The following is a 27,038-nucleotide window of genomic DNA, read 5'->3' as shown; positions in this document are numbered from 1 at the left end:
TCAAGGAAGAAATCAAACGAGAATGGGGACGAGGGCTGTTGATTTTCTTCTCCCTTTAACTGTATCAACCAGAAAGTCACAGATACGAAATGAGGTATTTTTCTTTCCTCCGTCCCCTCCCCAGGTCAGTTATTGGTAAAAATAAGGATCTCTCCCACCCTTTCGACAAAAATACGCAGAGCTCAAATGTAGTCCTTTCTATGAATATCGGGTCTCTAAAGTTATAAGGGGAAGGAGAGAGAGGGAGAGGGAGAGACAGAGGGAGAAAGAGAGAGAGAGAGAGAGAGAGAGAGAGAGAGAGAGAGAGAGAGAGAGAGAGAGAGAGAGAGAGAGAGAGAGAGAGAATGAGAGAGAATGTTTTAAAAATTGTCCGGGGACTTCCCTGGATCCGGTTCAATAGCTTGGAGCAAACCCCCAAAACTGGAGATTCTCTGAAGCCAAGGTTGTTCTATTCAGTTCACTTGAGAGATGTCAAGGAAAAAAAAAAGAGGAAGGGGAGGAGGAAGAAACTCGAGAGAGTGGAAGGGGGAGGGGAGAGGACTGGTTAGGACTTCCAAGGGGGAAAAAAGAGAGCTGAATAAAGAAGGAGGATGAAGGAAAGGGGGAAGATGAAAGATAGAACCAGAAAGAGAAGAGAGGAGTCTAGAAGACGAGAGGATATTAGAAGAGACAAGAGGAGGAGAGAGGATAAGAAGGGAGGGAGGGAGAGGAAAGAAGGGAAGGAGGGAGGGAGGGGGAGAGAGAGAGAGAGAGAGAGAGAGAGAGAGAGAGAGAGAGAGAGAGAGAGAGAGAGAGACGGGGAGAGAGAGAGAGAGAAAGTGAGTTAGTTCGTTCTGGCAGACTTCCTGAATTTTGTAAGGCTTACACTGGAAATTCCAAAACTTGGTTGAGCAGGCAAATTCATTTTTAAAATACCGAAAATAAAAGAGACAAATGATAGCACAGCTTTAACTAACTAGTTGTCCTAAAAGGCTGAATCACTAATTCAGAAAAAAAGGAAGGGGGGAGGAATCAAACTAATATTATATCCTACGTTGAAAATTTGTTTTATCTGCAAATAACAGGTCAGAAGGCAATTTTAAGTATAAAAGTATTCAATTTGAATGAGACTCCAGAGACACGTTCAAAGTTTTGACAATTTGAAAAAAAAAAAAAACCACAAACTTCGGTGAGTATATTTTCCGTATCCCAAGCTACAACAACTTGTTTATTGGCAAGATTATCTATTAGTGATTTTCTGAATGTTATTGAAATGCTGCCGATTCTCACCCTGGTATTGTCAGGGGATATCAATTTATTGGCATGATGATAGAGGTCTATGTATACTAAAGATTTCTGGGAAACGCTATAAGGAGCATTTTGCGTCCAATAAAACTCTCTCTCTCTCTCTCTCTCTCTCTCTCTCTCTCTCTCTCTCTCTCTCTCTCTCTCTCTCTCTCTCTCCCTCCTATCTCCCCCCCCTCTTTTTTGGTGGCAAGTTGTTACCAGTCAAGAGGCTGTAAAGCCCCTCTTCCTCTGACGGCCACTCTCATTTGCTCCAGAGCCGACCGACGACAAGGGGGACTCAGTGTTAAAGGTGGAAAAAACAGCAGCACAGTTGTTTTTGTTTAAAGGGGACACACTAAGGCTGCAAAACAGCAAAACCCCAATGTTGGACAGCTGTAAAATCGTGTAGACAGGTTGTCATACAGCAGTGGGGGCTTTTCTGAAAGGAGCCCATTGCTAAACATTAGATACACACTCACAGTGGAAAGTGGCCCAGCCAGGGCTGTACACCACGTGTTTCACCCAGGGAGAAAGGAGGGAGGGGGAAGAGGAGGAAAGGGAGGGTGAGAAAAGGGGGAGAGGGAGGGGAGAGGGAGAGAGAGAGAGAGAGAGAGAGAGAGAGAGAGAGAGGAGTAGGAGAGGAGGAGGAGGAGGAGGAGGAGGAGGAGGAGGAGGAGGAGGAGGAGGGAAGGCGAGACCGGGGCGGGGCTTACAGCTCAAGTGGATGCCAATCAAAGCATCAACTTCAAATTGTATCTGAAAGATCAGCCTAGGACCTAAGGGCAGACACATCAGTTGGAGCTCAATTGTTGATCAGATCACATCTAAGGGATTTAGGAGCACAGAAGAGCCGAGATTTGAGGAAAGACACCCCACTGAATCCATCCACTCTTCCACGTATAGATCGCAACACAGACCTTTTGACTGAAAAAAATAAGAACGAAAAAGAAAAAAAAAATCTCCAAATCTCTCGTCTAGATTTGACTTCTATTACAAAAGCAAAATACGTTTTTCCTTTATTTTCTTCTCCCCCCCTTTCCATTGCCGCCCCCCCTTCTTGGTCGCTTTTTCTCCTCCCCCATCCCCCTCTTTTATTATTTGTCCCCCTCCCCTTTCCTCCTCCTTCCCTCCCTCCCTCCCCCCTCCCCCCCCTTTAATACTTCGACTTCTGCTGCCTCCTCCGCCGTCGCCGCCGTCGCTGCTGTGTTTGCGCCTTGGAGATGTCCTTCCCCCAACTGGGCTACCCGCAGTATCTCAGCGCCAGCCAGGCTGTGTACGGGAGCGACCGGCCTGGGGTCCTGGCCGCAGCCGCAGCCGCTGCAGCAGCCGCAGCCGCCTCGGGCCGGCCTGGGGGCGCGGAACTCGGGAGCGGCTCAGCCGCTGTCACCTCTGTGCTAGGCATGTATGCCAGCCCCTACAGCGCGCCCAACTACAGCGCCTTTTTGCCCTACACCGCCGACCTCAGCCTTTTTTCCCAGATGGTAAGTCTAACTCTCTCTCTCTCTCTCTCTCTCTCTCTCTCTCTCTCTCTCTCTCTCTCTCTCTCCCTCTCTCCCTCTCTCCCCCTCGCCCCCTCCCTCTTTCCCTCTCTCTCTCTCCTCAACTTGCAGCTTTCATTCACTTCTTTTCTTGTCCTTGCTCCCTTTTCTGTGAGTCTGTCATTCTTTCTTTGGTTTTGGAGAGGGATTGTCCGAATGCAAAAGGGAAGACGGGGGGGGGGGGTGCGGGGGGAGAGGAGAAAAGGGATGTGTGTGTGTGTGTGTGTGTGTGTGTTTGTGTGTGCGTGCGTGTGTGTGTGTGTGTATGTTGTATTTGGAGTTGGCTAGAAGAGGGAAGACGATAAGCGGCTGGCTTTTGGGTAGCTAGGTTGTTGCAGCAGCTTGAACCCCACTTAGCAGATTGTTCAGAGCGATTGAGGCAACAGCCAAAGGGTAAAGGGGAGGGGGGAATCAAGAGTCGCAGTAGGTAACCTCCTGCACTCAATGCGATTAGATTCCGTCTCCATTTCTGGCTATGGGGAGCCCTAGAGGAAAGCGAGGTTTGTTAAAAGCTGGAGGTGCCAGTCTGGGGAAGAGGGAAGGGCGGGGGGCGCGAGGGTTGTCTGCTCCCAGCACCCAAAGCGCAGGAGTAGGAAAGCGAGTGAGGGGGATGGGAATATCTAAAAGGGATCGGGGAGTGGTTGCTGTGTGTCTGGGTCTGGACACGAAACTGATCAAGTGATCCTTCGGGGGGCTGTAGCTACGAGAAACCAAACTCCAATTTTCTCTTGGTAACTGAGCTAGCGCTTCTTGTTATTTTCCTATCAATCTCGCTTTCTGTTTAAAAACACTTTCCTGTTACTCCCCCTCTACCCCAAGTTTGCTTTCTGCGTGTCGCTCTGTTTTTGTCTTTCTCCTACCTCGGTCGTTTTTGCTCACCTTTTAGACAGCTGATTCTATCTTACGTGAACTTAGTCATGCTAGACTTTTATCTTGACGAAAACCGTCACAAAATAAAGAGACAAAACTAGGAGAGCTGCTAAGCACGTAAGGAGCTGGATCAGGTACCTTTACGAACTTGAGATGCTTTTGAATTTGGGATTAATGTGGCTTATTCCGTCTCTGGAACTTTGTTTACTTTGACTTCCCTAAGTTGCCCAAGTTTTCACTTGAATCATATGAAAAACAGCTCATATTGTATTACATAGAGAAGGAGGGGGAGAAAAGTGTAACTTGTTCTAAAATAAATTAGACTTTTCTCAGATTCTTTTTTTTTTGGGGGGGGGGAGTTAGGAATTTAATTCCTGCTTTAATTCTTGGCAAGAGAAATAGGCCAGTCTTTTCTAACACATCTATTTTCACTTCTGAGTACTGAAGTAGGGGTTTAAACGTGTGTGTGTACACGCGTGCACTTATTTATAAGTGCTCGGACCAATGGATAGAAATTTTAGTCTACTGCTGCTCCCAGATTTAGTTTTCTTTCAAAAGATCTCTGAAAGCTAAACCAACCCTCCTAAAATGTCAAAAATAAATGTATGCATAGTGACGCCATTGAAAGTTCTATTCCTTTAACTATTATTGTGTCAAGTTATGAAACAAAAAAAAAAATCTTCGATTGCACCCAGACAACCTTTCAAATTTTTTATTACAAAGCAAACCCCCCAGAAACCTACCTTTTTCCCTTGCAGAAAAGTTGCCACAAAAAACAATAAGAAATTGACAAGTGATCTCTTCAAGAGAGAACTCAGAAAAGAGGAGGCAGAAATAACATTTGAAAATAACCCAAATTAGATGATAAAGAAAATGTCTGAAACTCCACTGCTGTAATAAATTATAATAGAAATGAAATTTAGCTCTGAAAGTTCTTTCTGGGTATTTTCTGCCTAAACCTTCAGTCAAATTTTTTTTTTGGGGGGGCAGCATCTCTTTGCAACTTTTCAAAGTCCAGATGCTTCCTTTACCAATGCAGTTATTTTTAATTGACAAATGTTTACTGAGTGAATGAATGAAAGTCATTAATTTTGCCTCTTAAATTAAGGCCTGATGCAAATGTCTATCATTTAAGGAAATGCTATGGGGATTGGGTGATGCAGTAATCCAGTACAGCTCTATTTAAAATCTGGCGAACAGATCAAGGCAGCATAATTATATTTGGGGTTAAATAAAAATCTTGAACACAGTGTCTGTCTGTCTGAGTGTTGTGTGTTTTACAGTTCTCAGAAATTGTGTTTCATGTCCTGATTCAGTGCTTGAGTTTTTATTATCAGGTATTTGGAAGTCAGAGGATAAAGTTGTGTGAGAACGTCTGGACAATTTGCAGTAATAATGAGGCCTAATGAGGTTGTTAGAAAGATAAAATGTTATTTACCAAAACACCTGATGGGATAATTTGACTTGCTGTGTTTTACTACTGATGATAAAAAGAATATTGATTGCAAATAAATCATGGCCTCTAAAAGCTTGCAAATGGTTTGTGTTTGCTCTTCCAGATCAAAGCCAAACTTAAAAGATAAAGTATCCAAATAGTATTTCTAGGAAGACTGAGTCAGGTTCCATTTCTCCATTTCTTGAAGCTGATTTCCCCTTTCTTAGAAGTTAATATTTTACTGTAAGCCTTTCTGCTTATAGAAAAGGCTGTAGATTAGATCTTGTGGAATTTTTGTTTTTATTTATTTTTGTTTGTTTGTTGGAAGAGTTCATGGAGAGGATTGTAATGCAAAATTACATGTCCACTCTAGTATCTTATTTAAATACTTGTTAACATAAGATTAATTTGAAGCTAAAAGGAACATTCTTTTTTTTTAATTTTGGAGTGGGATTTAAAGATACATAAAAGGAATCTGGCATTATCTTTTCCATCCCCAGAGTCAAATGAGTGTTGAGGCATGACCTGTTTATTTTGCTACTTGATTAAAAAAAGCAAAAACAACTTTCAGTTTTATAATTCAAGGACATTTATTTTAGCTGAAGATAAAGGCAAAATTAATCTTTTATTAAGTACTTTGATCCTTGTTTGGTAGGAAGGAGGTATGCTGAGGGGCAAAGGGAAGGGAAGATAGGTGTATAGAAAATGAGCCTGCAGTTAATTTAGGGAAATGCTGAGTTTAGTTGTTGCCTTTTCTCCCACCTCAAAAGTGTAGAGGATCCTGCCTTGTCCGCCCACCCCCACTTTGAAGAGAGTTAGAGAGGTGTTATGGTGGGGGGGGGAGAATGGGTCTGCTTTGGAGGGGGGGCTGTATACTGAATGCTTTCTAAAAACCCGAGGGTACATTGAGTGACATTGAATCCAGATAATCTAACCCTAAGAGAAGGGAAGAACTGCAACCTGGCTGTACTTATTATGGAGACTCATAGATTCTCTCTCTCTCTCTCTCTCTCTCTCTCTCTCTCTCTCTCTCTCTCTCTCTCTCTCTCTCTCTCTCTTCCCTTCTTGATTATGTCGCTCCAGGGTTCTCAATATGAACTTAAGGACAATCCAGGAGTCCACCCTGCGACCTTCGCAGCCCACACTGCTCCTGGCTATTACCCTTATGGACAATTCCAATATGGGGACCCGGGAAGGCCCAAGAATGCCACTCGGGAGAGCACCAGCACCCTTAAGGCCTGGTTGAATGAGCATCGCAAGAACCCCTACCCCACTAAAGGGGAGAAGATCATGCTGGCCATTATCACCAAGATGACTCTCACCCAGGTCTCTACCTGGTTTGCCAACGCCCGCCGGAGGCTCAAGAAGGAGAACAAAGTGACCTGGGGTGCAAGGAGCAAAGACCAGGAGGACGGCAACCTTTTCGGCAGCGACAACGAAGGGGATCCAGAAAAGACAGAAGATGATGAAGAGATCGACCTGGAGAGCATAGACATCGACAAGATTGACGAGAACGACGGCGAACAGAGCAACGAGGAGGAGGAGGAGAAGTCTGAGAATCTCAGGGCTAGTGAAGAAGATAGCCTGGATAAGGAGAAGGAGTTACCCTTGTCGGGACCTGAAGGACTTAAATCCAGAGACTCTCTGTCCCTGTCGAAAGACGCCTCTGACAGTAGCACGCGGATCTTGAGCCCCAGTGGACAAAACAATTTGCAGGGGCCACCTCACAATAAGCCCAAGATCTGGTCTCTGGCGGAGACTGCCACCAGCCCCGATGGCGCCCTGAAGTCCTCCCCGCCTCCTCCTCCCCCTCCCTCTTCCCAGGTCAATCACACATCCCCTCAGCTCCAGCACCCCGCTTTCCTGCCTAGCCACGGACTCTACACGTGCCAGATTGGCAAATTTCACAACTGGACAAACGGGGCTTTTCTGACTCAGAGCTCTCTCTTGAATGTTAGGTCCTTCCTAGGAGTTAATCACCATCACGCAGCACACCACAACCACCACCTCCAGGCCCAGCAAGCGCCTTCCGTGCTCACAGCCACTCTGGGGGCGCTCAATAGCGACAAAGCCTCAGAAAGAAACAGTCCAAAACACACAGGTAAACTACTTTGCCGCTGACTGCTTCCCCACCCAAAGCTTTGGACAGCAAGGTCGGGAGCTCCCCTGGTTCAGGAGGAAAAAATCCTCTTAAGTTCAGTCTGTACGTCTGCTCTATGGGGCCTAAGGGGATCCATCTGGGGACCTCATCAGAGAAGGGACAAGGCACACGGACCCTGGGCTGCTTACAGAGCCTGCCCACTGTTTTGTGTTGTTTCCTAAACCATTTCGGAGAAAGTCAATGTAGCTGGATAATCCGAGATAACCACTCGTTTTGGAAATGCGGGGGAGTCGAATAGACTACCTCATCTGGGAGAGGAGGGACTTGAAAACTGTCTCTGCCTGGGGGTGTGGGAGTGTGGGCTCCTCATTCGGGTTTTTAAAAGGTCTGCTTCTGTTTTCCTCCCCCTAGAAAGAGAAAATGTACCCAGGACCGACTCTCCTCCTCAGCAGTTAAAATCGCCCTTTCAACCTGTACGCGACAAGTGAGTTGTTGTTTTATTTTCCTAAAGTAATGTTAAATCTGATGGGAAAAAGAAGGTTGAAGGGGAGAATCCGGAGGATAATTAGAGCTAATCATAAAGATAGCGTCAAAAGCGCGTTACAGTAGCCCGCCCGCATCAAGGCGTAATCATTTGGAATGGACTCTAGGGAACTGGTAACTTGGGGGCAAACTTAGTACAGTGGAGCTTCAAGGGCATTGCTGCTGCTGCTGCTGCTGCTTCTACTCGCAGGCTCTGTCAGTTCCTTCCCTTGTTTAAAATGGGGCTCTTGCTCCTCATTCGTTTTAATAGCCAAGCAAGCCGAGGTAATACTTTTCAGTTGGTCTTTTTACTGACAAATTGTTACGTCTATTTTTTTTCCCCTACAGCTCTTTGGCTCAGCAAGAGGGAACACCGCGAATTTTAGCAGCTCTCCCTTCCGCTTGATTAAATGTTTTTTTTTTTTTGAGGGGTGTTGGGGGGGGGGAAGGGGTGGGGTGGGAGGGGACACGGGGGAGGAATAAAAAAATATTTCAGAGACTGGTATAAAGGACAAAATGGAAATGATATAAACGACTCCCATCAATCACTTTTTGCAATAAGGTGCAAATCCATAAAAGCGATTCTTCCATATCGTAGTTGGATCCCTTCTCCTTTGTACCATTTCAGATCGTGTTATTCTAACCATTCTTCGATTATTTGTTTGGTAAATGTTCCCCATGTGTTTGTATGTGTGTCTTTTTTTTTTTCTTTCTGTATATAGTGATTTCAGATTGTAAATAGCGGGTCAGCGAAACTTGTCTAAATCATATATTTTTGTCTAATAAACTAAATGAAATTATGAACTCTTCTCTTTCTTATGTATTTTGTATATGAAGAATCTAGAGTTGAATTTTGAATTCCTGTTGAAAGCTTCTCATTTTCCCTCATTACATTATGCTTCTTCAATGAATTCTTAAAGTGCTTGTAGTTTAAAAGTTGCCAAACTATGTGCTTGGCTTATTGCTGCTGCCACATACGAAAGAAACAAAAATAAGAGATTTTCCAGTATAGATGCTTGAATTTTAAACATAAGCTTTTAAAAAAATAGTTCAGTTTTTCTATTGGCAGTTAGATTAAAGTTATTCTTTTAAACTCTGATCATACAGAAATTTCTCTGGTGCATTCCTTTCTCACAGCATAAGTGAGTTCGATTTCTAGAGTTTATAAAATGATTTTTAAGTGGGGGAAAAATGAAAAAAGGAATTTTCTATCACTGCCCCCGAACTATAACTTCGGTTTCTAAATCAATTTATAACTAGTTGGCTCGACAGTGAATTGTGGCGGTAGTCCGCTTTGTGGGCAGAGTGGAAAAATAATGGAGTATGAAATTGTATTTTGAATGTATTTTTTAGTTATTTAGTTAAACTAAACGTTGAGGAATTGGAAGGCTCTTTTAAACTCTAGTAATAGGGCAGCAGGAATAAAATTTGCCAGCAAGCTTTTCTCAGGGTTTAAGTCAAGAGGTGCTGTGGAGGTTTCTGCAGTGATGAGAAAGAGAATGGGGGAGGGTGGTGGAGGAAAAGCAACCAGCTTATAAACGCCATGGTTTTATATAGGCATTAATCTTCCAAAGACAATCCGTTAAAACTCTTAATATTTTTGAATGTTTCCTTTTCTCCCCTCCCAAATGAGAACACTAAATGAGCATTGAGGTGCTAATAAGATACCAGATGGTTGTTGATGGTGGAAAATGGAAAGAAGCATCTGGGAAAGTCATTAAGAAATAATGTGGGGACGCCCAGTCCAAAGTGAACCGACCTCAAAAGAGCACTTGTCGGAAACAAGACGAGAGTTTCAAATAAAATATTAATAAAATCCCTATCAAGATTACAGTTACTGGTTTTAATTTTAGCTACAATATCACCAAATAAAGAAAGATTTTTTTTCTTATGCCTTTCAAATGAATGGAGTTGATTTTTAAAATGGCTTAATTTTTTAAAATGGTCACAGAAGGGCTATACTTTTTTTATTTGAAAAAATAATTTTCTAGGCTTTCCTCAAAAGAAGTGCAATTTCCTTATCTGTCAATATTTAGATAGGAAGATAGACTACACATTAATGTATCACAAATATTCATATTTCTAATAAACTTTTTCAACTTCAAATAAAATAGAATTATTATTCCCAAAGCACTTGGAAGTTTGAAAAGATAGAATGCTTTGAAAGTCTGAGAGCACTTAAAAGTTTCATGGAATCAAAACTGCTACTAACTGCTAGCAACTTGACTGTATAAAATATCTCCCCGTCAGCGGTAAAGAGAATCAAAAATAGCCTGAGCCCGGACAACTGTACAGTTTCTGCAGGTTTTCTTGCTTCTTCTCTCCCGTCTCTATCCCCCTCCCCCCGCCCCGCCTCATTTTCCTTTGCTGCCCACATGGCGTTCATAAACTGGCATCTTTGGTTTAAAAGGAAAGATTACATTTTAAAAGCATACAATGCTGTTCTGTGAGGCTAAGCAAACAAAGTGGTGCCAAATTGGCTTAAAAGAAAAGGGTCTGGATGGGGGATGGGAAAGCGAAGAGTGGAGGGAGGAGGGAGAAGGATTACGAGGCACTTTAAAGGAGACCTTAATTGTTGAAAGTAAGCGTGTGTAGGAGAGAGGCAGTGCGTGTGTTTGTGTTTGGCGTTAAAGGTGTGCCTGAAAGTGAGCAAGGGTTTGTAGAAGAGGAGAGCGTGGACGTTGGTGCACTTGAGTGGCAGCGAGCATATTTGGAAAGACTCGCAGCGCCCTCTGTGGACCTAAAGTAGAATAGGAAATCTTGCAGCTTTATCTTCCCGTAGTAGGCTTCTGAAATCTGGGAATCCTTTGACTTCACCAAAGGTTTGGAGAATATTGGGGGAGGGTGGGTCAGGAACAGAGAAAAGAAGTCTGTGTGCCTCTTATGCTTCCCGCCCCCCCCAAGAACATTAGGTTATTTTATAGCAGCTTTTGCTCCAGAAACCACCCATCTCATTCGGGGTAAAGTGTGTGCAGGCTCTAAGACTGGAGGTTACTGTGGTTTAAGGGAGACGGGAGTTTTATTCTAAAATATTAAGATTGAAAGTTGTCCCATTTCATCCTCTAGGTGCTGAGCTGGAGACAGAACCTGCTAATTCTGTGAGAGTAGGTTAAGTTTAGTTCCAGGGTAAAGGTGGAATCTCTGCAGGAAGGGAGAATGTCCTGGATTGATGTCCTGGAGTGATTTGTAACTAAACCATTTTCACGTGCTAATAAAAGAGGGGCATAAAACTTCGTCCCTGATGTTCTTGTTCGTTTATGTCTAAAGTCTCACAGTATTTATCTGTTTTACTGAAGGCTAATTTGCTGCATGGCACCATTCATTTGTGAGAAGAGTAGTACTTTTCCACCCTTAACAGCTCAATCAACCTTGTTTTTAAGGAATTGGATACACAAACACCTGCAAATACTGCTTTGCAGGTCAAAAAATATTGCATTTTTTCTTTTAATCTACCAAAGTGAAATTCTAAAGGTTTCACAAGGCTAGAAGAAGCAGGTGTAGCCAGGGCAAATGAGTTAATGCATACTACAGTGAAAGAGAAATCAACATTTCCTCTATTGGCATACAATTTTCATTTTCCACAAATTTCATAGGCTGTTGGCTTTAAGTGTCCTCCTGCCTGCCTTTTGCTTTCTTTTATTTTTATGCCCTATACTTTGATTCATTTCCATTTTCTCTGCCTGAGGTTTGATGTAACATGTTTGAGGCAAGTGGGTATGTATGCAGCCCGATTTAAGTTGAGATGGGAATGTACTTTGTGGAGGGGTGAATTTAGCAGGCTGGAATTTGAGGCTGTTTTATTTGTTCATCCAAGGAGTCTATGTTTAGCAAATGAATTCCCTCATGGGAAAACAAAACAAAACAAAGCAGCAAGTGAGTAAGTACACACACACACCTATGCACATTTATGTACGTGTATATTATCCATAATATGTATGATACAGATATGATACATAATGCAAGAATAATATAATATAGAATGTGCATGTATGTGTGTGTATGCATACATACATATATATGTTCTTCAGGGCAATACTAAAATTGAAAATTTGATTCCACCATTTCTGAAAATTCTGGACTAATCTGTTCGCCTCTAACATGCTGCAGTGACATTTGGATCAACAGTCAATAAAAGGGGGTACTGGTCCTTTTGGACATATGTGCCCCACATGAACTTTATCCTACGAAGACTTCCAGCCCATTATGATGCTTAGAGATAGATGGCAAGTCTTCAAAAGTAGCATTCTCCTTCAAGGAGCAAAAAGGTTGCTGCTATTCTAGCTAGCCCCTCACACTTAGAAATGCACAAATGTGCCACTTTCCATCTTCCCTTCCCTTTTAGTAGTTAGAGATCAGAAATGGGAGGCAGCTGTGTAAAATGGGCACTGACACTCTAAGGAAAAAAAAATAAATGCAGCCACACATAAGTATCAGCAACTTGCTGCAGGGCTTAACCTTTTCAGATGGGAAAATATTCTCCAAACGAAGAGATGCACAATTTTCTCTGTGTGTACTTATAGCATATCTATCTGCATGAGATTTTAGTCTCTATTCTGCCTTTGGCATGGGTGATTATTATTCCCCTGAAAGGCTTTACAAGGCAAAGGGAACTGGTGTTTGCATAAGTTGAAATCAGTCTGTTTTTCCCATGATTTTTGTATCTTTTTAAAAAAATTTCACCCGCACCTGGATATGGTTTATTTATATTTGTTTTGGGGAAGGAAACAACTATTACCACAACTTTCATGGTTTCTTCACTCCCAGAGCCAAGAGACAGCAGCGATGAGGTGACTAACAACCCTTATGAAAGTGCAGTACTCAGTCTGTTTCTTCACAATCCCCTCCGGCCCACCTTGTTGCCTGGTGTTAATTGACTTCAGTTCTTTCCTGAATCAGCTGTCTAAGGGGTAGGGAGGTTAGAGGTCCATTCTTTCAAAGGTGTTAACGTCCAGCTTCAATCATTGATCCCATTAAGCCTCCTAAGTAACTTTCATTTCTCTCTCTCTCTCTCTCTCTCTCTCTCTCTCTCTCTCTCTTTCTCTCTCCCCCCCCCCTTTCTCCCTCTTCCTCCTCTTCCTCCTCCTCCTCTCCTCTCCTCTCCTCTCCTCAGTGAACAATTATTCGCAAGTGAATTTATCTCCTCTGCAATAGGGAGAATTCATATTCATATCTCTGTTTTACTGGCCTGACACTGATTAATGTAATATGCACCATGACTCCAAGTACAGCGCCACTCTATGAATCATGCACTATAAAGTTTCAATCGTCCTTGTAGATGAGACTATTACAAAGAGGGAGGTAGGACTGAGAAAGTAGGGAGGGAGGGAAGGCAGGGGAAAGGGAAATCAGAGGGACAGAAAAGGGGAGAGAGAGGGACAGACAGACAAACAGGAGCCCCTCCTGGTTTTTGCTTGGAATTGGTTCTTTTTTCGCTGGTAATTTCCATTAAAACAATAATGTACAAGAATGGCACAATAATGAACCCCTTTTGGGCTTTTGGCCTCTGGGATTTCAATCCTCCTAAAATGAGAGAAATGTATTATTATTTGGTACTGGAGTCTGGTTGTTTTCAACAGAACCTTTTAGGAAAATACAGTTCTCAGGCCTCAGGGTCTCAGCTGTTCCTTCTCTTTTCCCAGTCCTCTTCCTGCTCCCTCCTGCTTCTCTTGCCCTTCCCCTATGCCAGGAGCAGAAGTAGGCCTGGGGCTACCTAACCCGAAGGGATTTGGGAGGGATGGTTAGTGGCTGTGATTTATATACTTGTATTTAATGCAGATTAAATTAATTTAGGAAAACGAATATGGTCGGGAAATGGTTTTGAATGAAACCATAGTTTGTGCGCCTGGGTACTCGTCGGATGGTTGTAGCCTTCTCTAGTCTTTCAACTATTGGGAGGTGGGGGTGGGGAGGGAGGAAGCAAGAGTCTTGCAGAAAGCCTCAAGACATATTTTGGTGAGGAAGCCAACCTTCCAACTATCCATGACGCGGAAGAAAGACCGGTTAGTGCGACTTGAGCACTGCACTGGGTAGAGTCTAGGGTGTGTCTGCCTGATGTGGGGGAGAGTGCGGAGGAGTGAGGGTAACGGACCCAGACCAGGAGCTGAGTAAGAAAGACCACTGTGTGTGACATCTCGCACAAGTGAGCTCGCAGGAAAAGAGGAAGGACTGAATTCAGACACAGCATCTTTTTTAGCAACCCAGTTTCTTTCCCCTTACTTTATGAAGGGGAGTATGGCGGGGGACGGCTCGGGGCAAAAAAAAAGAGTATCTTATTTCAATGAAGAGACTTTTAACAACGTCTTAACTTCGAGATTTAAGGCAAGCACCACCGTGGCATGGGGTCTCTTGTGTTGCTCTGCTAGTCCCGGGCTTCAGGTTGGGTGCTCTGCAACCTTGCAGAGGTTGGAACATCAGAAGCATCTCCATCCAGGCCCTTTTTATATTCAAGTTCCTGACTCAGGCGGGAAAGGCAAAGAGGACTGACTCAGGGGTCTAGTTTAACACAAGGCAAGACCAGTGGGGAACAGCACTTAGTTTTGGGGAAGATTCCGGGCTCCCCAAGAGGACGGTAAGGGTGGGAGTGGGATGGAGGTGGGACTGAAAAAAGAAAGCGGGATAGCTGATAGGTTTGTTAGAGTGTGAGTCTTAAGGGTCAGCCTTGCACCCCCGCCTCCACAGACACACCTTTCCTCCCCAGAGATTCACCCAGACTTTGGCAGAGCTTGGTAGGGGGGCACCCGCGAAAGGTTCGTGCAGCTCATGCATCTGGAACTGAGCAGCCAGGGGCTCTGGTACTACTGGTGCTGCGGGTTCTGGGACGTCTCTTGTGGGAGTTAATTGGGTCCGAAATAAAAAGAGCTTATTTGTAAGGAGGGAGGGAGGGAGGGAGAGAGAGAGAGAGAGAGAGAGAGAGAGAGAGAGAGAGAGAGAGAGAGAGAGAGAGAGAGAGAATATATGAATCCTTTAACCTGTTTTTTTAACCTGTTCATGAAGCCTATGGACAAGAAGTTAAGAAGTTCTTGTCGTTGGGACATGCTTGGCTCTTCTCTCCTGTTCTTTCCTGTCTTTCGTCTCCTATTCTCTGCTCTGTTCTCCCCTTCTCTTCTCTTCTTTGCTCTCCTCTCCTCTCCTCTCTTCTCCTCCTGGAGCAGCCTGGTACCGGGTTAAATGATTGTTGGGAAGGTGAGAAGGTGTGCTGCCCTAGGAGTAATGGTGACAGCTGGGGAGGAGGACAGAGAGATTACATTAAGGAGTTAAAGTTACAAAGTCTCTTACATTCGCTCACCAAGACAGCAGCCACAGCTCCTATAGCAAAACCGGACCTCGGAGAATCCCCTCCTCCAGTCTTTTACCTCTTGTACCCGGAAGTAGCCTGCGGTAATGGACAAGAGAATGAAAAAGGAGCTGAATCCATTCGGAAGAGAGACGGCTTCTGAAACACAGGCAGGGGTAGGGATGTGGGGAAAAACGCAGGAAATTTCCCCTAAAGGAGTGTGGGTGGGTGGGTCTCCTTAGGTGGGCAGGTATATTGTCCATTTATTTACCTCTTCTTAAAAGAAATGGTTATGGAGCCTCCTACTTCATTTCATTTTTTTTTTTAATTTTTAAGTCAAAGACTGCTTTAGAACTAAGTGTTCGAATTAAAGAGATTTCTTGCAAGTTGCCCGATGTGTCACTGGAGGACAACTAGCTGTTTGTTAGTTGTAACAATGAAAAAGAGAATGTCTTGAACACCTCCCCCTCCCCATTACTGTGTGGGAGTGCCTCTCTCTACACAACTTAGAAAGACACTGGAGTAAACTTCATGCGGAATTAAACCCGATTTTTTTATAGCAACATTTATTTTTGTTCCTTATTCTCGGTGTATTGTTGACCCATAGATAATTAAAGGCTTTAGTTTGAGTTGTTGGCCCCACACAATACATTGTCCTTTTGTGGCTGCTCAAGAAGGGCTTTCCCTGTGCTGCCTAGGGTTCAAAAACAATGAAGCACAATCCATTTATTTTGTTGGTGAATCGCCGCACAAAGTGAGGTGGTCAGTGTTGAAAGTTTATCACTGTCTTGTCCCTTTGGCAGAGGCAGAGCATTCACACACCCTCTGCCCCAGTACACAAATGTCAGTCTCTTTGCAGGCTGCTGTTTTCCTTTTGAAGATGCCGATGGTGTCTCTGATCCATTAATCCATTTATCCAGTTTCATGAGTGCATTGGCTGAATGAGCACACAATAGCCTTGCCCAGTTGGAAACAACAAGTCAGTGAGCAGAGCCGGCACACCCACCAACACTGGACACCACTTTCAGCTGTGTTTTGCTACTTGTTTCAGAAATACATGGATAACATCGTCAAATTTCACTCCTTTTAAAGCATTTTTTTTCTTTAAAACTCCCTTTCCTTAAGTTTCTTTTCTAACATGCCAGAAATTTGCTTTATGTGGAGGGAATATATAAAGGGAGGAGGAAAATATCCTCAGTGACTTTAAAAAAGAACATATCAGTGCTAACGATGATTCTGATAGTAATAATAATGATGATGAAAATGATGATGCTAATGACAATGATAAGAAAAGCCAGTCATTTCTAAACATGAAAAAGTCCTACAATGTTAGCTGTCCTTTGGTTATTATTTGTCATTGTTGCATTTTAAAAGTATGCTTAATTCCAAGCTCCTTCAGCAACAGCAGAATGTTTGAAAATATTAAATACATCTGTGAGATGGTGGGCAAGAGAAGTTAAAAGGTGCTTGGTGCAGTGAATGTTAAAAAGATCTCACAATGAAGTGATTAACATTTTTATGAATAAAATTAATCACGCATTAACTCTGCAGCTCAATACATCTGAATGCCAAATGTTGCACAGCAGTCCCTGTTCTTACACCCAAGAATTCTTGATGTGTTATTGGCTTACATCAAACATTCATCTATTAGGAATTCTGGAATATTTATGAGAAAATAGTTTAATAATATATATTTAAATTGGAGACATGGGGAAAACCTCCAAAATACCATCACCACTACTAACCAGCCTCTCCTAACTCTTTCTTTCTCTTTCATGCACAAACCCAGAGATTGTTCCTTTTTTATTTTATTTTATCTACAGATATGTCCAAGGAACATGTTAGAAAAGCTGTCAAGAGAGAGAACTATAGAAGAAAGCAATAGAAACTGATGTAGAACTCTAGGAAACAAACAGAGAAGTCACCATCATAAATAGTTTTCATGAATGATACTTTGGCATTCTTTGGCCCTTATTAGCGTGGCTCATTTTTCTGGGCAAATTTTATTAGGTTGTAAGATGGAATCTTACCCATTATTAAAATTTCCACTATGTCAGATAAGGAAATGTGATTCATTCTCTCTCTCTCTCTCTCTCTCTCTCTCTCTCTCTCTCTCTCTCTCTCTCTTTTCTAATCTCTTGCCACTGTGGTTTTGGGATTATTCCAGCAGGCTGTACAAAGGGAAGCGAAGGCATCTGAAGTGTCACTCTACAGCTGTGGCAAAGTAACAGAATTTCCATTTTGTTGATGCTCCCAGCACATGTGTGCAGCAGAAGGTGATATCAAAGGAGCCGTTCTTCCTCAGTTCTGCACATTATTTTTCACTGCTGTGGCGAATCTCTCTGAGCTCCGTGAACCAATAAAACAACGGTCCCTGTTTGAGTTGATATATTAATATTTACTGAGGATTTGCAAGGTCGGGGCTAAATGTCAGCAGATTGCTGGGGCAGTACTGTGGGGAATAATTAAACAAATCTCACAGCAGTTCAGCCTCCTAACATCTTTATTAATCTCCCCCCCACACACCCCAAACAGTACACTGAAATATTGCTTTTGCAACCTTAGAGAAGATTCAGAAAAAGTTTAATAATAAAATACTGTATTGGAAATATTTGTTTTTGACAGTTTCTTGGCCAATTCACTGGCAGATGTTAGCTAGTTGGGAAGGCTATGATGTGTGAATTATCACCAAGCTGTTGGGAGTCTCACCTGCCTCTCTATCAAATTCATCCTGGCCAATTTGCCAAACACAATAATATCACTCCTATGAATTGATCCCCAAACTGGAAATCTGTTTATGTAGTTGGTTCACTTTACTAGAGAAGTGACTTCTGGATGCCTATTCAATAGGCATCCTTTCTTTAACATGATTATAGCATGCATTTTAGTACAAGTTATACAATTCTCTTTAATAAGCTTCATAATTAGTGTTGGGATGCCTCATTACAAGTCATTGCCTGTAGCACTCCTAGGCCAAACAGCCCTTCTCAATCTGATTTATTTTTTATCAGGCAGCAGGAGCTGTCTGGAGTTTTTGTTTGTATAATAGGGACCTGCATTAAGCCCCTAGTGTAAAAATACCACAAGGAAATTAATTGCTTCTGTGTGGATTCACCACAGATGTGTTCTGTTGATCAGAATGGTATATTTTTGACATTGGTATCCTGCGGTGAGTTGTAAAAAAATAAAATGAAAAGCCAGCAATGCAAACATATTAGCATCAATATAGATTCAGTATGGCATAATTGAAAACATTGGGATTAAAGTAAGGATGTGTAACGAAAGTTCAAGATTTCTGCTAACATTTTTCTCCATTTCTTTTTTTTATGCAGTTTTTTTAAACAAAACCTCCTAATAAAACACACATGGCTAGAAACTCAGTTTTGGTTCTGGCCGAGAGATAAACTACTTAAAATAACACGCACTCCCAGTGTGGTGACTCAACACAACAAGAAGGCTGACACACAAAGTCATCCTCAAGGTCAGTGGTTTGATATCTATCACTACTGGTCAGGCTGGGATTCACAGCTGCAAGCCTCAGCAAGTTAAGGGGGCTGTTTAGACTGCTTGCCCTCGGAGTACAGGGAAAAGAGAATCCAGGTCGATTATAAGTAGGCTACTTTTAAATAACTCTCCACAGTTTATAGATGCTGTTCATTCCTGTGTCTCCGAGACTTGAAGAAAATTACTTCCATCTCATGCTCCTCTACATTGCACTCTGAATACAGTCACAATACAAAGCTGTGGTGAAAAGCCACTCCTCTGCATTTCTTTTCCTATCCTGCTAACCTACTTCTCCTTAAACTCTATTTAGATTTAGATTTCTATTTTTTAATGGCATCCTTTTCAGACTGTAAGACCATGGACAGGGATTTAATTTAATTTTATAATTGTAGTTTTGGCATTATATAAAAGTACAAGGAAAAAATCCCTCATGATAATGATATATAAATCCATGTAACAGTAAAATAAAAAAAGAAATATCTAAACATCCTCTCAAATAATGATGATTTTAACGACCCTATAATGCACTACCCAACAATTTTTAACTATCCTGAAGTCTGTTCAGCAGGAAATTAGGTTCATGGAATTAGAAGATCGATTTAGATCTGGAAAGAATGTCAGAAATCATTCAATCCACTCCCCCACCCGCCACCCCCCCCCCCATTTCACACATGAGGAAACTGAGGACCAGAGAGGTTAAGTGATTTTTTTTTAAGATCACATGGATAGCAAGTGACAGGGCTAAAATTTGAATCAGGGTCATCAGACTCCAAATCCAGTTTTCTTCCCACTGGAACTATTGTAGTGTAACCACATATTCCATGTTTGTTGATAGCTTGTGTTACAAACATTTCAAGTTGGGTGGGCTGAAAATCATCAATGGGGAAAATGAGAGAAGAGTCACCTGTAATTAAATAGATACAGTTAGTATGGCCCTACTAACAAGCACATTCAAGCTCTTGTAACTTACTACTGTGTTCAAATTCTTTGCAGGGGGTATATCTGGAATAGAAGGCTGGTTGTGTTGAAACTCCTTCATCATAAAAAGAGACAGTGTGGTTGATTGAAATCAACAGTAGATAAACTATTTCATCAGAATTAGACATTATTAAAAAGTACATTTAATACTTTGGTAAAATAATCCTATGGGTTTGGGGACCATTATTTTGAGTGCTGGCCATGGAGACAGGGAGGCTCATCTTGACTTCGAATCAGACACTTACTAGCTGTGTGACCCTAGGCAGTCACTTAACCTGATTTGCCTGAATTCCTCATCTGTACAATGAAGTGGAGAAGGAAAAGGCAAACCACTCCAGTATCTTTGCCAAGAAACCCCAAAGGGGGTCATGAAGAGTCTGATATAGCTACAAATGACTCAGCAAAGTTTCTAAAAAGTAAAAAAGAAAAGAAAAAAGAGCTAAGCCTAGGCAGGATTGTGAAGAGTGCAAAGTTTATCTTTTGTGATTCCCCTTTTTCCTTTTGGCATGTCTCTTCTACCTTAAGGCACAGTTTCGAACTTCCTGATATTCCTCCTCCACACCCCCTCCCATCAGGTATCCTATACCTAGGACCTCGATTTCTACTAAATGATTCCATCTTAAGGTATTAGCTGGCATTTCTTCATAGGTGGGGGAGGGGTATGTGGTGTGTTAATATATGAACAGGGAACAGAACACTGAGAAGTCTTCAAGACCACAAGAGTCTCAAACTAGAATTTAATCAGCCAACACAAGTAATAAAGGTGAGATTTTTAGTTAGAAGGGGACTTACCATTATTTCTCATATAAAATCATATGGGCAAAAGACCCATCCTATTTCTAAGTCCTAGTTTCTTTTAGAGCCTTGTAGTTAGAACATGTAGAGTTGGGCCTACTTTTTTTTGGTTGCCTCTAAAGTCTACTGTAGTTGTGTAGACATGTTCTCAATAAATCTTGATTTCATTCCCCATTTCATATGACTCACTAAGTCACTTAGTAACTCTAGGTCCTAATTTTCTTGCCCATAGAAAGGGAAATAATTAAGCATCTTTCTTGCTCCAGAATCAATGGTGAGAGTTTAATTCCTGACTAATGACACGATTTTGTAAAAAAGAAAAAAAATAATACACTGTCTTGAGAAATGCCTGTTATATATTCTGAGGATCCCTAATAACTGAAGTGCCTAGGAATAGTTTGATATGAAAGCTGTCCTGGAAGTATTCTGAACCTAGAGTACTTTGCATATGCTCTGGGTGTTCTCCAGAAGACACTCTTTCAATATAATATAGTATAAATTAATTAGCTTGATCCATATACTGTTATTAACTTATGTACAAACTGCTAGCAACCTAATTTCTATGGTCCCATCACCTATTGTCTTCCCCATTCAAAAGCTCTTGATGTTTATCATAATGACCAAATTTTAGATGGCTTTTACTTTTTGGTGCAGGGAGGTACGGTGGGAAGATCCTTCATTAAGGAATCAAGAGATGTGATTTAGTCTCCCAGTTCTGCCATTTGTTTAATCTAGCCAATCGCTTGACTTCTTCATGTGTCAATTTCCTTCTCCATAAAATGAAGGGATTGGACTAAATGATCTACAAGCTAGTTTAGCTTTAACATTCTATGGATCCCCTGGGACTGTATTTGATCTGCCTGGCAGCAATTGACTGGGAGTTTTTGACACCATGGATGCTTAGCTAGTTCAACAGGTAAAAAAGAGAGGTGAAAGAGAAAGTGTTTTCTTTCTTTTCAGTTAACATTTTACCTGAGCCATGATATGGCGTTGTGTAGGCAAACCGAGGTGCTGACCAAGAAAGCTCCCAGCGTATTTTTCCCTGACTGTTAACTTGTCTACAAAATTTTAGTCCTCTCATTACCCTTTCTTGTCTTACTCCATGTCTTCTAGAGATTACAAACTGGTTTTTAAAGAGATGTCAATGAAAGGAAAACTGGTTGTGATGAAATCCCAGGAAGGGGGAAAAATAACATGTCTATAGCAATGGAGATATTTCTTCTTAATTTTTCAACCCATAGATTTTTGTTTGGCTTTGTTGCTTTTAAAATCCAAGTTTTAAACCTGTTCAGGCCTCGTGGTTTCTTGGTTTTGAATCAGGCTCAAATCTGTAGGAAGTTGAGTTCATTTTCCCTTTTAAAATTTTCCTTCCTGTTTCTAAGAATGAAGGTTTTAAGAAGGTTTGTTAGGAAAGACTCACAAACTTCTTGGACATCAAATAGCTGTTACAAAACAAACAACATTTTGATGAGCTCAGTGTAAATGAATCAGGAACATATGGATTGCATTTCCCTTAAAACACTCATGTTGAACTCAAACATTTAAAAAAATAGTTTGAGGTGTTTAAACCCACGACACAGCTGGGCATGCCCGTCCCTAATTTTAGTGGGATGAATTTAATCCATATGTTTCTGATTCATTTGCAATTATCACAGTCAAGTGTGCATTTTGAAGAGCTGTATGATGCTTGAGAAACCCTCTGAATCTTAAAAGAACTTCATAATCTCACCCTGCCCCTTTAAACACAATGAGTTAAATCTTGCTAATGTCAAACCAATATCCAACATTTAAAATTTGCGTCACACCTTTAAGCTTGAGAGATCTGGGGAATCTTTGGCTAAATGCCTTTTTAAATGTAGATGTAGGCTTAGAAAGAGACATTAACAAAGATTAGGCCAGATTGGTTTAATTCCCTCTTTGGCATCTGGGAGGAGACTATCAATATCCCTTCCCTCTACCACCTCTCACTCCTTCAGTGCATCTGGCCTTACACTTAGATAAGGTTGTGGAACTATATAAATGCTATATGGAACTAAGAAAGAAAGAAAGAGAAGAAGGAAGGAAGGAAGGAAGTTTATAGTTTTTGTTTTGTAAGGAAACTCCAGCGTTAATGCAGTGTGACAAAAATAAATTGATAATATAGATATTTAAAAGGTTGTAATTACAAAACTTGACAGAAAATGATTTCCTCACCTTATATGCACATAGATTATATGTGTGTGTTTGTGTGTGTGTGTGTGTGTGTGTGTGTGTGTGCGCGTGTGTGCGCGCGCACGCGCAGGTATATATGTGTTTATCTACTTTGATACTTTGAATGATTCTCAATTTCACTGGTTTGGATACTCCCTCTACAGAGGCTGCCGTCTTTCAACGTTTAATGAATTACTGTTGCCTAGTTAATTACCTCGTGGCCGAGTTCCTGATGATGAACCTCCAAAGACCTACTTGGCTGGTCTTCACATAGCAACAGTCCTTTCCTTGGTTCCTAATAAAGTCCTTTCTTTCTTGTTTTCTACTGGCCTGACCTTCAAGACCTCTGGATAACATCCAACCAGCTATGAGATAGGAAGAATTTAGTGTGATTACATATATATATATATGGATATGGATATGGATATGTGTGTGTATATACATATACACACATATGTATATACACACACATACACATGTAAATGCAAATATATACAATTTATGTGTACATATATAATATAAATGAAGCACACACATACATGTACATATGATATATAATATACATGTATATACAACTAATACAAACATATTTTAACACAATAAAAAAAACAAGTTTTACTTACTATTCAATCTCAGTTCTCTAATTCTGAGCTACAGAGCACAGAACGCTTTTTTTTTATCATGTAAGATTTTTTTTCTTATTTCTCTTACCATTTAAGATTATTGTAGTTGGGATAAATGCTCATTCTACCATCTTACAACTTTAAAAAAATTATTTTATTCTGAACTTAAGAAAGAAAACAAGTATTTCCACAACATAATACAATAGAAAAAAAAGATGACTTCATACAAAAATGCAAATCAATTATGTAAAACTCACTAATCCTTTTAAATATATAATAAAATTATCATATAACCTTTCTTTCTCCCTTTTACACCTCCCCTGGAGATGGCTACTATTAGACACAAATATGTACATATATGTAAAATCATTCTGTACATACTTCTATTTAATAAATTCTTTCTCTGGATGCAGATAACATCCTCCTTCATGTGGCTTCTGTAGCTAATTTAGGTATTTATAATAGTCAAAATGACTTAGTCACTCAAAGCTGTTCTTCAAAGAATGTTGCTGTTACTGTATACAATGTTCTCTTGGTTCTGCTCATTTTCCTCTTGATTATTTGGTGCCAGTCTATCCATGTTTTTTTCCTAAGATCAACCAGCTCATAATCTCTTATAGTACAGTAATATTCCATTGCAATCATATATCACAAGTTGTTGTGAGACCACATGATACTAACCTATCCTCTATGTTCTAATATTATGATTCTTTTTTTGAGCCAGGATTTTTAGTTTAATACATTTCTTTAAGCTACAGTCAATATTTTATGCATAGTTCCTAGCTATGGCATTTTCCTAGGTGTCTGTGTCAAAATGGGACTTTTACTCCACTTCTCAAAAAATGTCCATTGTCATATGTTTTCCCTCTATTAATAGGAGTGAATGCTTTTCTTAGAACCACTTCATTTCTACCGGACAGAAATTTGTGAATTCTCTCTCTACCTCTAGGAGAATGGGTCCAAATGTAGCATATAATACTTGGTGTCAAATTAAATATGGTTGGGATTTTACTTATATCATTATTATATTACACTAAAGGACATAAAAACAAACATGTAAACAAAGGCAGCTCAGCATAACAGTTTTGTTGTTCTTGTTCAGTCCTGTATGACTCTTCCTAATTCCCATTTGGGGTTTTCTTGGCCAAGACACTGGAGTGGTTTGTCATTTCCTTCTCTAGGTCATTTTACAGATGGGGAAACTGAGGCAAATAGGGTTAAGTGACTTTCCCAGGGTTACACAGCTGGTGAGTGTCTAAGGTCAGATTTGAACTCAGGAAAATGAGCCTTCCTAACTCCAAGCCCTGTGCTCTATCCATTGCACCACTTAGGTGCCCCAAATAAGATAGTACTTTTAAAAAGTCTCCTACTGTGAATGAATAAAATTTGTACCACTATTGCTTTTTTTAAAAGCAGATGGTTGATAGGGAACTGGTCTCATAGTCAGAAAGACCTGGGTTCAAGTCCTGTCTCTGACACAAACTGGATGTGTGATCCTTGGCAAATCACTGAACTGTTCAGTGCTCTAGGAGACATTAAGAATATCTAGCTTGTAGGGGCAGCTGGGTGGCACAATGAGTAGAGCATTGGCCCTAGAGTCTGGAGAACCTGAGTTCAGATCCTGCCTCAGACACTTGACACATTTACTAGCTGTGTGACCTTGGGCAAGTCACTTAACCCCAATTGCCTTGCCTTCCCTCCTTGAAAAGAAAACAAAAAACAAGAATATCCAACTTGTAGAGGAGGTGTCAACCTGCTTTAGTGGAGGAGGTTTTCTCATTAGGAAGTTCCTCACACCAGTGAAATAGCAAGTCATCCCCATTGCATCTTTTAAACAAAAGCAAAACAAAACAATAACCAAGAGCCAGTTTCTATGTGTAATATTTGACCTAATATCTGGACTAGAATAACATAAAACATAAGTAACTGAATAAACAGCTCCAAATTCCCTGTGTGTTTTACCTGGCTAGCAAACTTCAAATCTCCATTATGTGTGATGCCATGTTTTACTGATTTCCAGGCACAACCAACTCTACAATTATTATAGCTTGTGAAGTTTGGTAGTCTAGAATGCAGACATGTTCATGACATTAAAAAAAAAGTATTCAAAAGTAGGTTTTTGCTTTTCACTGAATTCCCATTTATTAAACTTCTACCTTTTGACCCTTCATTAGATATCATTATATAAGGCCTCCATTTATCTAGTTCTTTTGTTATACCTTAGATCACATCTTCATTACGCAAAGTAAGATGGCGGAAATGATGTTACGATAATCGGGGATAACCAGAAATGTTTAGACAGGAAAAGAGAAGACTGAGAGGGGACATGAGAACTGCCTTCAAATATTTTAAGGATCATATGGAATCACAGATCATAAACTTGCAGACCTTCGAGAGATCTTTTAGCTCAGGGGAACCAGGAACCAGGCCACATGTGGCCACGAGGACACAGGTTCCCCTGATCTAGTTCAACAACCTCAATTTGGAGAATAATATATTGAAGCCTAGAGAGGTTAAGGGACATTGCCAAGTTCAAACAGAGAGGGAAAAGACTGGGATGAGAACCTGAGTTTCCTAAGTGTTAGTTCAGTGTTTTTTTCTGCATTTCCCTAAAAGAGACTAGCACCAGTGAGAAAGAACTACCACAGCTACACAGTGATTGAATGGATTTCCTCATAAAGTAGAAAAATCCTTGTAATTGGGTATATTTACTTAGGGCCTAGATCAAGCTATCTGGTAAGAAAAATAGAAAAAAAAATCATGCCCTGAGTTAGAGGTTGGACTAGTTGACTTTTTGAGTTACATGCAACTTTAAAATTTATGGATTCAAATTTCATAAACAGCTAATTTAAACATTTTGGTCCTGGCTTGTCCACATTGTCTATGCATACAAACAAATTAACTTTCAATTCTCAATTTAATACTTTTATTGGGGTATTTGTGAAGCAATAGTTCTTTTGCAATATGTATTGGCAGCTAAGTTGATTCGGGTGATATTAAAAATATCCTGTCAATCTAATGTCCGTTGGCTTTGCTATGTGGTTGTACCATGTAGTGAGAACCTGGACCATTTTACATATGTCCCTAATATTCCTGTGTGTGGATCAGAAGGATTAGATATTTCATTCTAAGCTCTTTATCTACCCAAACCATCTTTCTATATGGGATTGTAAAGACTGGAAAATTGTAAGTAAGTAGGGGCTTAGAATGTCAGAAGTAGAAGAATGAAAAGGAAATTCTACCTTCCTCCTTTCCTCCCTTCCCTCCTTCCTTTTCTTCTTTCCTCCTTTCTTCTTGTTCTTTTCTCCCTTGTTTACTTCTTTTTCTTCCTTTATTTCTTTCTTCCTCCCTCCCTTCCTTCTTCTCTTTTTCCTTTTCTTCCTTTCTTCTTTCCTCCCTCCTCACTCCCTTCCTTTCTGCCTCTTTTTTCTTCCTCTATCCTCCCTCACCTTCCTCCCTCTCCTTATTTCCTTCCTTCCTTCCCTCCCTTCCTTCTTTATTTCCTTTCCTATATGACTTCCTAGGTCTCCTAGAAAATTGGAAACACAGTAACAAGAGGAGAGAATCCATGGAGATATGCAGGATTAATTATAAAAGGTCTTTGGGAACAAATTAAAGAAAAGTTGACCAAAGAGAATAAGCAAAGATTAGGATAGAAGACAAAGTCAATTCCAGTCAACAAGCATTTATTAAGTGCCTACTATGAGTCAGGCATTCTGCTAAGTAAGCACTGGGCATACAAAAAAGAATCCCTGTTCTCAACAACCTGATGAAAATCCCAAGAGGAAAAGGAAGGGACAAATATAATTAACTTTCAAACACCTTCTTGCAAGACTTAAGCAAATTTTTCATAGACTCTCATCATTTTGATTACATACTTTTGTTGTTGTTGTTGAGTCATTTTTCAGTAGTGTCTGACTCTTCATGTCCTCATTTTGGGATT

At 40.9% G+C, this 27,038-nt stretch overlaps 1 protein-coding gene across 1 annotated transcript; it reads left to right on the top strand.

Annotated features, from left to right (window-relative positions):
- Positions 1 to 2,051: 2,051 nt before the first annotated feature.
- Positions 2,052 to 8,534, top strand: IRX1 (iroquois homeobox 1). The gene is made up of 4 exons (XM_036766785.1): positions 2,052 to 2,747; positions 6,193 to 7,210; positions 7,622 to 7,694; positions 8,081 to 8,534. Exons 1-4 carry the CDS (start codon positions 2,487 to 2,489, stop codon positions 8,136 to 8,138), a joined length of 1,410 nt encoding a protein of 469 aa, XP_036622680.1. The 5' UTR covers positions 2,052 to 2,486; the 3' UTR covers positions 8,139 to 8,534.
- The last annotated feature ends 18,504 nt before the right edge of the window (positions 8,535 to 27,038 follow it).

The sequence above is a fragment of the Trichosurus vulpecula genome, chromosome 1 (genome assembly GCF_011100635.1).
Source record: "Trichosurus vulpecula isolate mTriVul1 chromosome 1, mTriVul1.pri, whole genome shotgun sequence".
NCBI lineage: Eukaryota > Metazoa > Chordata > Mammalia > Diprotodontia > Phalangeridae > Trichosurus > Trichosurus vulpecula.
The sequence above is the reverse complement of the archived record's forward strand: the minus strand, read 5'-3'. Positions and strand labels throughout refer to the sequence as shown.